The 13,553-nt window shown below is 48.0% G+C and overlaps 1 protein-coding gene across 4 annotated transcripts in view; it reads right to left on the reverse strand.

Annotated features, from left to right (window-relative positions):
* LOC147110360 (cytochrome P450 3A30-like) overlaps positions 1–13,243 on the reverse strand; it is a 56,744-nt gene extending 43,501 nt beyond the window's left edge. The window contains exons 1-2 of one of the 4 annotated variants that reach the window (XM_086000296.1): positions 13,102–13,243; positions 4,014–4,107 (exon numbers count right to left, since the gene is read on the reverse strand). In XM_086000296.1, coding sequence (XP_085856422.1) covers positions 4,014–4,107; positions 13,102–13,190 — 183 coding nt within the window. In that variant the 5' untranslated portion in view covers positions 13,191–13,243. The remainder of the gene's footprint in view (positions 1–4,013; positions 4,108–13,101) is intronic. The other 3 variants (XM_086000298.1, XM_086000300.1, XM_086000297.1) reach the window with 3 other exon arrangements.
* Between the last annotated feature and the right edge of the window lie 310 nt (positions 13,244–13,553).

The raw sequence follows: 13,553 nt of genomic DNA on the forward strand, positions 1-13,553 counted from the left end.
ATGAGGAGCTGGTGGTATGCTGACTTAAGGTCAATGGTGGAGAATACTTTGTATTGCGCAATCTGGTTGACCATATCAGATATGCGAGGAAGGGGGTATGCGTCCAGCTGAGTGTACCGGTTTATGGTTTGGCTGTAGTCAATGACCAGGCGGCGTTTATCAGTGGTTTTAACGACTACAACCTGGGCTCGCCAGGGGCTAGTGCTCCCTTCGATAATGCCCTCCTTCAAGAGCCGCTCCACCTCAGAGCTAATGAAAGCTCTGTCCCCGGCGCTGTACCGCCTGCTCTTGGTAGCGATGGGTTTACAGTCGTGGGTGAGGTTAGCGAACAAGGGAGGGGGGGGGGACTTTTAATGTGGAAAGGCTGCAGGTGGTTTGCGGCGGGCGATTTAAAAGGTGTTGGTTGCAGACTGTGAGTGGGGGGAGGGGTCCACCGTATGCTAATGTGACACTTTTAAGGTGGCACTGAAAATCCAACCCTAGCAGCACGGCAGCGCAGAGACGGGGCAGGACTAGAAGTTTAAAATTTTTATATTCTGTGCCCCCAACCGAAAGGGTCACCACACAGTAGCCGCCGACGTCCATTGAATGGGACTTGGACGCCATAGAAATCCGATGGCGCGTCGGCAGGACCGTGACTACGTACCGTGTCTGGGTGAATAAAACTCTCTGTGCTCCCGCTGTCGATTAGGCAAGTGGTGGCGCGGCCGTTTACCGTGATATCCATCATGGAGCTGTATAGATGATGAGGGAGGGCTTGATCCAGCGTAACGGAGGCCAGTGTATGGCTTAGTGAGTCGGTATGGTCGTCCGACGAGACGGTGGTCGAGTCCGGAGACGAAGTGGCGGTTGAGTGCGGCGGATAAAATGGCAGCGGCCATGCGGCCGGAGGTGCACAAAATGGCGGATAAGATGGCTGCCCCCATGGTTCGCACGCGGCGCTGCTGGCGTTCGCTGGTTTTCCCCTGCAGGCATTGGCGTAATGGCCTTTCTTCCCGCAGCCCGAGCAGGTAGCGGTCTTAGCCAGGCAGTGCGCTCTAGGGTGTTTTAACTGGCCACAGAAATAGCATTTTTGGGCCTGGTTACGGGGCGTCGCTGCGGTTCTTACCGGGGGCGGCTGTCCCAGTTGATTTCGGGACATCGCTGCAGCAGTTGGTGCCGGGGGCAGCGGTCCCATGTCCCACGGTCGCGATGGCCATGGCGCGGCGCCGTTACGCGAGTATGCTTCGAGGTTTCGGTGGGCCGCATCTAGCGAGAGCGCAAGGGCTACGGCCGTCTTCAGGTCGAGCTCCTTGCTTTCGAGCAGTCTCTGCCGGGAGTAGTCGGACTGGAGGCCCCTGACGAAGGCATCACAAGTAAGTCCCTCCGCGTGCCTCGCAGCCGTTACCTCCTTACAGTCGCAGTCTCTGCAGAGTGTCTGTAACGCCCGTAAAAATACCTCTACCGATTCCCCCGGTTGCTGCCTGCGGGATCCCAAAAGGTGTCTGGCGTAAATCGTGTTCACTCGGCGCGTGTATTGCCCTTTTAGTAGTTCGAGGGCCGCCGTGTACGTAGTAGCGTCCCGGATGAGCGTATATACTTGAGGGCTCACCTGGGCGGTCAAAACTTTTAGTTTGTTCTCCTCCGATGTCACGGCGGAGGCTCCTAGGAAGGATTCAAAGCAGCTCAGCCAGTGTTCGAAATTGGTTGATGAACCCGCTGCTTGAGGGTCGAGGTCCAGGCATGCTGGTCTGAGGGCTCGCAGCAACGCCTGCTGCTGTTGCTGTTCAGGTGTCGCCATTTTACTTCTAGTTAATAAAATTGATACGCTTATCAATTACTCCATAAAAGACGATGAATCAGGAAGGTGATGAAAAGGCTTTTATTAACTAGAGAACAGAGCATGCCTCTCGTGGGTGGCTGGTTCCAAGAAGGAAGTGAGTCGGCGAAACCCCCACCTTTATACCTGGTCATGTGGGCGGAGTCAGCTGAGGCATGCCTTGGTACACAGCGCCACCCAGAGGTAACAATATACAATAACAGTGGTTTACCACACCCCACCTACTAAAATGGCGGCTTCCCGCGCTTGGCGGTCTTTCCCGCGCTCGTCTTCTTCCCCTGCTGGCTGCAATGGCGATTGCCGTGCTGCTGCCGTTCTCGCCTCCCCAGCAGTTCTCAATTCCCCGACGCTGCTTTTACTCCCCCGCGGTTCCCGTGGGCATTCACGCTTCCCCTGCTGTTGCGCCTCTCAACCCCGCATGCAGCCCGGTCCTTTACACCGGCTGCGTTTGAGTTCTCCGCGGCTCTCGTGCCTTAAGCTGCCCCAGTCGCTGCGCCTCTCGGCCTCGATTGCAGCCCGGCCCTTTTCACCGGCCGTGGTCGAGTTCTCCGCCCTTTTTTTCCTCCGTTTTCCCTCCCCCACTCCACAGTCAACGCGGCCGACTTTCTGCTCGTGTCGCTGATCGGCTTACCCACCACCGTGGTAGAAGGGATGATCACTGCCTGTCGCTGATGGAGGGCTTCGTGGTCAGAATTTTTCTTTTTAACCCGGGTTCTCGATGCCTCCCGTGCGATGGTGCTCAGCAGGATGATGAGGGCGGATGCCTCTTCTCGACGCCCGTTCTGAGGACGAAGCTGCCTTGGATGTAAAACTGCCGCAGGGTAAGATCGGACTCGTCGCCACTGTTAAGTCTGTGTGTCCCAGTTATGCTTATTATAAATCACTGGACACAGACCACAAGAATAACTTTAACAGGTCTTTACTATTCGGAGGTCAGGGCTGAACTGCCCAGCAAATCCCTACACAACACTTATATACCGGTGTGGTCACCACCGGTATTACAGTATACAGCAGCCAAGAGAAAGTAGTACATCTCTTAAGGTAGTTCTCTTAAGGTGGAACAGGTTACATACACCACAAGTGCAATCGGCGGAATCTCGCAATTTTGACCTGGGGGGCCGGTGCCAGTTTTGTGGGCGGGGCCTGATCGGGACCAAAGGGATCTTGAACCAGCGGTAACCACGAACGCAAGTGGTTTTGGGCACAACTCACGTTTAAAAATTCCCAATCTTAGCACCGGTTTAGTAGATTCCGCTGATATTACTGCGTAATCTCTACCCCCACTAGTGCAAAATTATAGGCCTTGCCAAAATCTCCATTCACAGTTTCATAAACGACATGGCTAGACTAAAGCATTGCAGCAACACACCATCCCAAGAAGGGGCAACATTTAGAGTCGTGCTTCCTGCCCCGATCACCACAGTATTGATAATCTCGGTCCGGTCACTGGGGGAGGTGCTGACTGGAGAGGAAGAGAAACACCAAAAGGAGTGGGTGTTACCCTAACTCACCCTCAGCCTCTCTCCTGCACCCCCTAGCAACCAATTCAAGAAATCGCCAGAAGCCTGCAAGTAGGTCACCTGCGAATCCACTTGGGTTAGGAAAGGGCTCTACTGGGGGTGGGGACAAAGGAAGTTCAAATGTATTCATGCTACCATTTGAAAAGACAACCAATTTTTTTTTAATTAAAAACTAGCTGAACAATTATAGGACAAACAGAAAACATTTTGTTCCACCTTATACACAAATTAATGGCAATAAAAATATTTGCCTTTCTAACCACTAAAATGCATTCCTTAGCCAAGCTGTTAAATGAATTCTTTTGTAGCACTGCAGTCACTCCAGTGATAAAGCCCTGGCACTGCCAATCACAGGGGCAGGAGTTCAAATACTAGGCCCTACGGACACTCGGCAAGATTGTCCTTCTGGAGAGTTTCTCCAGCTTTTGGCTGGTTCACTAACTGAAGCACTTACACTGCAGCATGGAGAGAGACAGTCAGCACCACCCCTGCTCTGCCGCGAGTCTCCGCTCACCCAGATATAGAACACTATTAGCAGGAGCTTCGGAGAAGTCTCACTCAGTTCTCGGTTAAAGGAAGAAACAGTGCAATGGCAGAATGGTTCAATAACAGACAAAGCACTAACAGGAGTTAATGACATGGTCAAGAAAGAGGAGAAAGAAAAAAAATCATACCTTTCTGTACTCCAGAAACGTTCCAATGAATGGCAGGGGCCTTGGCCCTGGAACTCCAAGCCGTTTAAAAAACCCATAGGGTGAAACGCTGTACCTGCAAATTGAATTTAAATGGTTACAATCTTTATAAACAACAAAACCTATATTGGTTAGTATGAGCTACATCAAATATATCCATGTACTGTGTTCCCATACATAAATCCCTGAAAATAATCCCTCATTCAAACAGCAATCTCTCATCTGACAGACATCTTCACTTTAAAAAAAATTGTAAAGAATCTTTGAACATCTTAAAACAAGGTTCAGGATTTAGAGACTTCAGGACAGGATTGTGCATTGCTTTAGTCACTGCATCAGCAGAAACCCAGCAACATTCAAGTCTGGTGTCGAACCAAGTAATAGCCCATGGATATTGTAAATTCAGTGGCGGCAGCATTACAATAAACTCAAAACCCTTTGTGCTGTGGAACCACAGACAGCGAGCATTACTAAAGCTGATGGTTCCTGGCCTCTGCAAGGGCAGCATTACTTGCAAAATATATTGTGCCAGTCTGAAACCCAATCCAACTATGGGAGGTGTATCCAGGTACTGGCTTTCTCTCACCGCCCCAAATACAAAACACTGGCCACCAGAACTAGGTCAGTTAATCATCCATTCAACCAATAACAAGCTCGATTCTTTAGTGAGTGATATTAGTTAGATCTTAATTAGCGTGCCATCTAACCTAAGTACAGCAACAGCTAATCCCTCCTTTGATCTTCTGGAATTTAAAAAAATGCACAGGTGCTAGTCAAAGAGACAGATACAGAACCCCCTCTATGTTAAAAGGATGAACAAGCTGCAGATCCATACGGATATTCCGTGTTGTTTATGACCAAATGCCTGGGTGTGTAGTCACTTCCTACCATGACACTAATCCACTCAGTTCTCCAAGGGGTGATTGTTCCTCCCCCGCCCGCCCCCTTCTCTTTGAAGGTACAGACTACTTGGTGAGATATAGCTCCTTCAATATCATTCAGTTACCAGCACCACATCCAAGTGACCAGTATCCAATTGTGGGCCTAGATGGTGAGCATTGGCGGACTATTCCATTGTGGGGGTGGGGGAGGTGCGGTGTGCCCTGTAGGACGTGCGGAATTACCCCTCGCCCATCCAACAGGTTATAGCGTTCGAACTTGATTACACCAGACACAAGGTTTGGACTTTAACCTTTTATTGCTCCGAAGACAGATTCAAAACCCCAACCACTATTCGAGCAGTGCACCAATAATGTTACAAGAAATTATACATACAACCACCCGCAGATGATCAGTCCAGCGTTGATTATATGCCACTTCCTTTCGACTGCAGCAGCTCTTTGCCTTTCGACTGCAGTACCGATATTTTAGTCACTTTTTTTATACAGTTTTCCTTGCCCTTTTCAGTAAATCAATCATTCGGAAAATGTGAGATGTTCCTTTAATGTTCGACCTAAGTTGTTTGAACTGTCAAACTTTCACACTCACACCTCCTGTGTGGTTGCCCGTTAGCTGCCTTTATCAAGGCCCAAAATTGTTCATTCACACATAAAAGTTTACAGAAGTGGCAGTAAACCACTTGGTCACATTTCATGTGTTACGTTGCATCCTGTATTTCAGAACTCTCAAGGCTTGACTCCTCCCCTTTCGCCACCAAAAGTCATTCTACAACCTTGTGGCCTGTTTTGTTGTAGACATGAAGTCTGCGAATCTAAGGGGGTTTGTTTATCTCTGTTGTCTATGACTACCCCCTGCAGTCACAACTATTTGTTCTATCAGTATCTGCTATCCGACACCCAGCTCTTGAAATATCTCCATCACAAAGCAGCTTTCAAATCCAACAGTTCCTTTTGAAAGCACATTTGCTTACCAAAAGTTTGCTGCCTTTTAATAAAGCACATTCCATGTCCACTTATCAGTGATAGACAGACTGTTACAACTTTATTTCACTTCGAAAAAACCTTTTCGCCTGGCAAAACATTTTAATATATACCAAAATAAAAAATTAAGGGTATGTGTATACTTACAGCCCCCCACATCATGGCATAGTCTGATCTTGTCCACAGCTAAGGTTGCCAGAGTGTGATTAGGAGCAGAAACCCTGCCCAGTTTACTCTGGCCCAGAAGCATTGATTTCAATGGTAGCACTTTCAATCCTAGCTGTAACTCAGTAAACACCAAGGATCTGTAGGGCTCAGCAACTCGCTGAGTGAATTCACTGAGCAAAATCAGGAAAGCCCAGGTGTTTATATAGTAGGCCTGAAATTGCTGCAAACTCGCGCCATAGTAATGGCGTATCTACAGCATACGCCTTTATTATGGTGAAGAAATTTGAGGAAGCTACGACACGAGTGACTTAGGCCATGCTATAATTTGATGGGACTTTTTGCGCTGCTCCAGAGACCCTCACCGCAAAAGTTGAACAGCTAATTATCATAGCTCCAAAATCAACACTGATTGTAAATTTGCTGCATTTAAGCCAATGTTCACACCGCTGCCACTTAAGACTTAAAAATAATGGCGTGGGAGAGCTGGCAGCCATGTGATTTATGTGTTTAAAATGGTTGCTTATCATTATCCATACTTGGTGCACACAAGATCAATATGAAGATTATCCCAGACCCACTCACATCAAATTTAAAGTGCTACAAGACGCTTCTGAGCCAATCAATAAAAAAAGTGCTAAACAAACAAATTTTTATTTGTATTATAACATTTTATAATTGGCCACCCCACATGAATTTTTAAAAAGGATATGTAATAACGTTGGCAAGAATTTAATTATACATGCGGAGAAGATGAAGGAGTCACACCCTCGGGAAACTAATACACCAGATGCAATTAGAAAGTGACGTTAGCTGCATTCGCTTTTAGGATTTGTAGTTTTAAATGTTTTTGCCACTTTCAGAATTGTGATTAAACGTCAGAGAATTGAAAATGAGCTTTTAGCACTAGTAGAAAAGTCAATAACCACAAGCAACTGGCAACGTTTCATGCGACACAATACATATAATCATAGAATGAATGATATAGCACAGAAGGAGGCCATTTGGCCCATTGTGCCAGCTCTTTGAAAGAGCTAGGCAGTTATTTCCACTCCCCTGCTCTTTCCCATAGCCTTGCAAAGTTTACCTTTTCAAGTATTTACCCAATTCCCTTTTGAAAATCATTACTGAATCTGCTTTCACCACCCTTTCAGGCAGTGCCTTCCAGGTCATAACAAATCGCAGTGTAAAAAAAGTTTCCTCACATCGCCTCTGATTCTTTTACCAATTATCTTAATTCTGTGTCCTCTGGTTACTGACCCTTCTGCTACTGGAAACAGTTCCTCCATATTTACAATTATCAAAACCATTCATGATTTTGAACACCTCTATCAAATCTCCTCTTAACCTTCTCCACTCTAAAGGAGAACAACGCCAGCTTCTCCAGTCTCTCTACGTAACTGAAGTCTTTTATCGCTGGTACCATTCTAGTAAATCACCTCTGCACCCTCCAAGGCTTTGACAGCCTTCCTAAAGTGTGGTGCCCCGAATTGGCCACAAAACTCCAACTAGAGCCCAACCAGTGATTTATAACGGTTTGCATGACTTCTTTGCTTTTGTACTCCATGCCTCTTATTTATTAAGCCAAAATAAGAGGGGTTGGTGGTGAAAGAAAAAACATCCAGTGTCTGAAGTCATACTGACACGGAGGACAATGGTCATGGTTATCGCAGGCTAATCATCGCAGCCGCAGGACATTGCTGTAAGTGTTCCTCAAGGTCCTACACTCGTGGCAAACAGCTGCCTCATCAATGACCTTCCTTCTGTCAAAGTCAGGAGTAGGGCCATTTGCTAAAGATTTCACAGTTCCATTCACAACTCCTTTGATAATGAAGTAGTACATGCCAACCTACAGCACAACTTGGACAACATCCAGGCAAGTGGCAGGTTACATTCACACCACGAATGCCAGGCAATGACCACCTCCAACTAGAAAATGCCCAACCACCATCCCTTGGCCTTCAGGGTCAAACAGGATGCCATGGAAGCCCATCATCAGCCAGAAAGAGGATCTAGGCCATTCTTAGGCATGGAGTATCTGGTGGGAGTCTAACAGGGTGGTTTTGGTCTCACCAAGGTGAAGCTGAAGAAAGTTTTGACTTATGCAAGACCTGATAGAACAGTAACAGTCAAATGGATTTTGTCCAGGGTTTATCATCCTTCTTCGTGCATCTCTGAGATTAAGAGAATCTTTTACAAAAAAATGAAACAGAAAATGCTGAAAGTACACAGCATGCCAGTCAGCACTGGTAGATAAAACACTCAAATTATCATTCTGGGTGTAGGAAAAGAAAATCAAAAGGCTCACACAGAAAGAAAGAAAATAAATGGGTGAAATTGGGAAAAAACACAACTGGTGGCTGCAAACAAAATATTCTAGAAACTCAGTCGGCCCACTAGTTCTGTAAAGAGAAAAGACAGGGCAACACCCCAGGCACATTCCTTCCCTCCCAGAAGGGTGTGCTGATGAATGAGCTACATCCAAAGTGTCACCCTCATTCCCCTCTGCTGGATGTCAACCCACATCACCAGCATTCTCTGCTTTAGAGAAAATGGGGGCATGGCCAAGGTTTGAATATAGGAACAGGTGGAGGCCATTCAGCCCCTCGGGCCTGTGCTGCCATTCAATTAGTTCATGGTTGATCTGCATCTTACCTCAATCCACCTGCCTTGGTTCCATAACCATTACCTACCAAAAGTCTTTCAATTTCAGTTTTGAAATTTTCAATTGACCCCCAGCCTCATCATTTTGTTTTTTGGTTGGGGTGGGGGTTGGGGGGGGGGGGGGCGGTTCTGAATTTCCACTACCCTATTGTGTGAAGAAGTGCTTCCTGGCATCACCCTGAATGGCCTAGCTCTAACTTTAAGGTTATCGCCCCTTGTTCTGGACTCCCCCCACCCGAGGAAATCTACCCTACCTACCAACTCCTTTAATCATCTTAAATTTAAATTAATGTTCAGAGCAAAGGGCTGCCAAGTGCCCAGGTGTGTTTATGTTCAACTTTATTTTCAGCACTCTATCCTCTGTTTTGCTTTGCAATAAGCAGTCTTCTCTTTTTTCATATGAGTAGCAAAGCAAATCAAATGTCAATAGCCAAGTTGGATATCCAGGCCAGGTGTAACAGCGTGGCTATCTTGTAGGCTGCCTGCAATGTGGTTGACTCTTAACTGCCCTCTGAAATGGCCTAGCAAGCCACTCAGTTGTATCAAACCGCTACAAAACACAATAATAAGAATGAAACTGACGGCCCACCCGGCATCGACCTCGGCACCGGCTACGGACACGACAACGGCACACCCAGCCCAGTCAACCCCGCAAATTCCTCCTCACCAGCATCTGGGGACTTCTGCCAAAATTGGGAGAGCTGTCCTACAGATGAGTCAAGCAACAGCCTGACATAGTCATACTCACAGCCAATGTCCCAAAATCCTCCATCACCATCCTTGGGTATGTCCTGTCCCACTAGCAGGACAGACCCACCAGGGGTGGTGGCACAGTGGTATACAGTCAGGAAGTAGTGGCCTTGCGAGTCCTCAACATTGACAGTGGACCCCATCAAGACACATGGCTTCAGATCAAGCACGGGCAAAGAAACCTCCAGCTGATTACCACCTACCGCCCTCCCTCAGCTGATGAATTGGTACTCTTCCATGTTGAACACCACTTGAAAGAAACACAGAGTAGCAAGGGCACAGAATATACTCTGGGTGGGGGACTTCAAAATCCATCACCAAGAGTGGTTCGGTACCACCACTACTGACCGAGCTAGCCGAGTCCTGAAGGACATAGCTGCCAGTCTGGGCCTCCGACAGGTGGTGAGGGAACCAACACGAGGGAAAAACCTACTTCAGCTCATCCTCACCAATCTACCTGTCGCCGATGCATCTGTCCATGACAGTATTGGTAGCAGTGACCACCGCAGTCATTGTGGAGACGAAGTTCCATCTTCAAACTGAGGACACCCTCCATTGTGTTGTGTGGCACCGCCACCGTGCTAAATGGGATAGATTGTGTACAGATCTAGCAGCTCAAAACTGGGCATCGATGAGGTGCTGTGGGCCAGCAGCAGCAGCAAAATTGTATTCCACCACAATTTGTAACCTCATGGCCCGGCATATCCCTCACTCTATCATTCCCATCAAACCAGGGGACCAACCCTTGTTCAATAAGGAGTGTAGAAAAGCATGTCAGGAGAAGCACCAGGCGTACCTAAAAATGGGGTGCTAACCTGGGGAAGCTGCAACACAGGACTAAATGCATGCTAAAATGCAGAAGCCGCATGCTATAGACACGGCTAAATGATCCCACAATCAATGGATCAGATCAAAGCTCTGTAGTCCTGCCATGTCCAGTCGCGAATGGTGGTGAACCATTAAACAACTAACGGGAGGAGAAGGCCCCATGAATATCCCCATCCTCAAGGATGGTGGAGCCCAGCAAACAAGTGCAAAAGTAGATGGTTTGAAACCATCTTCAGCCAAATTTGCCAAGTGGATGATCCAGATTATCCCACTCCCGAGGTCCCCACCATCACAGAAGCCAGTCTTCAGCCAAATCGATTCACTCCATGTGATATCAAGAAATGGCTGAGCGCACTGGATACAGCAAAGGCTATGGACCACGACAACATCCTGGCTATCGTGCTGAAAACTTGTGCTCCAGAACTAGCTGCACCTCCAGCCAAACTGTTCCAGTACAGCTACAACACTGGCATCTATCTGACAATGTGGAAAACTGCCCAGGTATGTCCTGTCCACAAAAAGCAGGACAAATCCAATCCGACCCATTACCACCCCATCAGTCTACTCTCAATCATCAGCAAAGTGATGGAAGGCATCATTGACAGTGCTATCACCAATAACCTGCTCACTGATGCCCAGTTTGGGTTCTGCCAAGACCACTCGGCTACCAACCTCATTACTGCCTTGGGCCAAACATGGACAAAGGAGCTGAATTCCAGAGGGGAGGTGAGAGAGTGACTGCCCTTGACATCAAGGCAGCATTTGACCGAGTGTGGCATCATGGAGCCCTAGTAAAACTGGAGTCAATGGGAAGCGAGGGGAAAACTGGAGTCATACCTAGCACAAAGGAAGATGATTGTGGTGGTTGAAGGTCAATATCACAGCCCCAGGACATCGCTGCAGGAGTTCCTCAGGGCAGTGTCCTAGACCCAACCATCTTCAGCTGCTTCAACAATGACCTTCCCTCCAACATAAGGTCAGAAGTGGGGAAGTCACTGATATCTGCACAGTGTTCAGCACCATTCACAACTCCTCAGATACTGAAGCAGTCCATGCCCACATGCAACAAGACCTGGATGACATTCAGGCTTGGGCTGATAAGTGGCAGGTAACATTCGCACCACAGAAGTGCCAGGCAATGACTATCTCCAACAAGTGAGAGTCTAACCACCAGCCCTTGACATTCAACGGCATTACCATTGCCGAATTCCCCACCATCAACATCCTGGGGGTCATCATTGACCAGAAACTTAACTGGACCAGCCACAAATACTGTGGCAACAAGAGTAGGTCAGAGGCTAGGTATTCTGTGGTGATTCTCACCACCTGACTCCCCAAAGCCTTTCCACCATCTACAAGGCACAAGGAATGTGATGGGATACTCTCCACTTGCCTGGATGAGTGCAGCTCCAACAACACTCAAGAAGCTCGACACCATCCACGACAAAACAGCCCGCTTGATTGGCACCCCATCCACCACCTTAAACATTCACTCCCTCCACCACCGGCGCACCGTGGCTGTAGTGTGTACCATCTACAAGATGCACTGCAGCAACTCGCCAAGGCTTCTTCGGCAGCACCTCCCAAACCCGTGACCTCTTCCACCTAGAAGGACAAGGGCAGCAGGCGCATGGAAACACCACCACCTCCAAGTCACACACCATCCTGACTTGGAAGTATATCGCCGATCCTTCGTCGTCGCAAAATCCTGGAACTCCCTACCTAACAGCACGGTGGGAGTACACGGACTGCAGCGGTTCAAGAAGGCGGATCCCCACTACCTTCTCAAGGGCAACTAGGAATGGGCAATAAATCCTGGCCGTGGCAGCGACGCCCACATTCCATAAACGAATTTTAAAAATCAAGCAAATGCAAGAGGATGAGTCATAAACCTTGCAGTCTCACACTTTGAAGTGATAAGACATAGAAATTGTTACTTATATAATTATACCTAGTGTAACATTTTTGCAAGGTTCCATATTCAAGGTCATTCCCTCCAACGTACCATACACCATTACACGGTCATGCCCTCCATCTGACACAATGCAGAAGCCCAAATGAAAGCATTTCATGCCAGGTAAAACTTCCTCGAAAGGTGTCTTGTATCACAAATCCCTGGAGTAGAATAGCTTCTTATCGTGAACTCCCCTGTCTGTACAGAAGTGTGAAATATATCCCTTTTATATAGAGCAGAGACTTGGGATTTCAAGATAGCCCAGCTTTGTGTTAATAGCCAGAACCTTCTTCTTAGGCAGTCCCTAAACAGAAGGGTTTAATCTCACCCTGTCCTGAGGCTCACCTGGCCCTCGGGTAGAAACTTGAAAAACAAGTACAATGTTTCAAATTCCCACCTGGATTAAAATCCCATTAGGATCAATTCCCCCACCCCCTCAAAAAAAATCAAATCCATTGGAATCAGCTTCCATCCCAGCTCCACCCTGGGATAATCTGCAATAACTGACAGAGCCCCAACCCCAAAAGACTGATCTGCTGTGAAGCCGCGGGCAGTGAGGAGGAGGAAGGGGGAAAACCCCGGAATTGGCTCCGATCTCCAGCACCGTCCGCGGCTCAGGACCCAGGTCCGGTCTGCGGGGATTGCATTGGCGGGGGCAAGCAGAGACCGAGGAGCCCCCCACCCCACACACACACACGGTTCAAAACAAACTAGTGTCAAATGCTGTAAACTTTCCTTGTGCAAAGAGTGAGTCCAGCCAAACTTTGTGGGTATTTTCTCACTTGGTTAGAACGAGGACACCCGGGAAATAAATAAATCAGACACTTACCAACCCAGCAGGACCAGGAAAGTGAGGAGAAGGATCCAGGTCTGGTCGGACAGAACACTCCGGATCACCCCCAGACTCTCGAAAGCCATTCCGAGAGGAGTCAAGGCTCGGCTGCGGGAAGCCTGAGCTGGGACTGGGTCTATTTAAAGGGAGCGTTGGTCACAAGGCAGGGAGGAGGAGCTGCTTACTGTATATTACATAACACCATGAAAGACAATAAGGCCCAGGGTATCTGGGATTTGCAATGATGCAAGGTGTTGAAACCCTGCGTGTGGACAAGGTGCCTATTTTAATCTGCCCCAGTGTCATCACACCAAAAAAAAATCTTACAGAAGTGCTCCCTTTTTATCTCATCTATCTGCTGGCGACATCATCTGAAAACACGGCATCAGATTCCACATGTACGCTGACGACACCCAGATCTACCTCAACACCACTTCTCTCAACCCCTC

Source organism: Somniosus microcephalus, chromosome 11 (genome assembly GCF_052327205.1).
Source record: "Somniosus microcephalus isolate GS21.2 chromosome 11, FLI_Smic_1.0, whole genome shotgun sequence".
NCBI classification, from domain to species: Eukaryota; Metazoa; Chordata; class Chondrichthyes; order Squaliformes; family Somniosidae; genus Somniosus; species Somniosus microcephalus.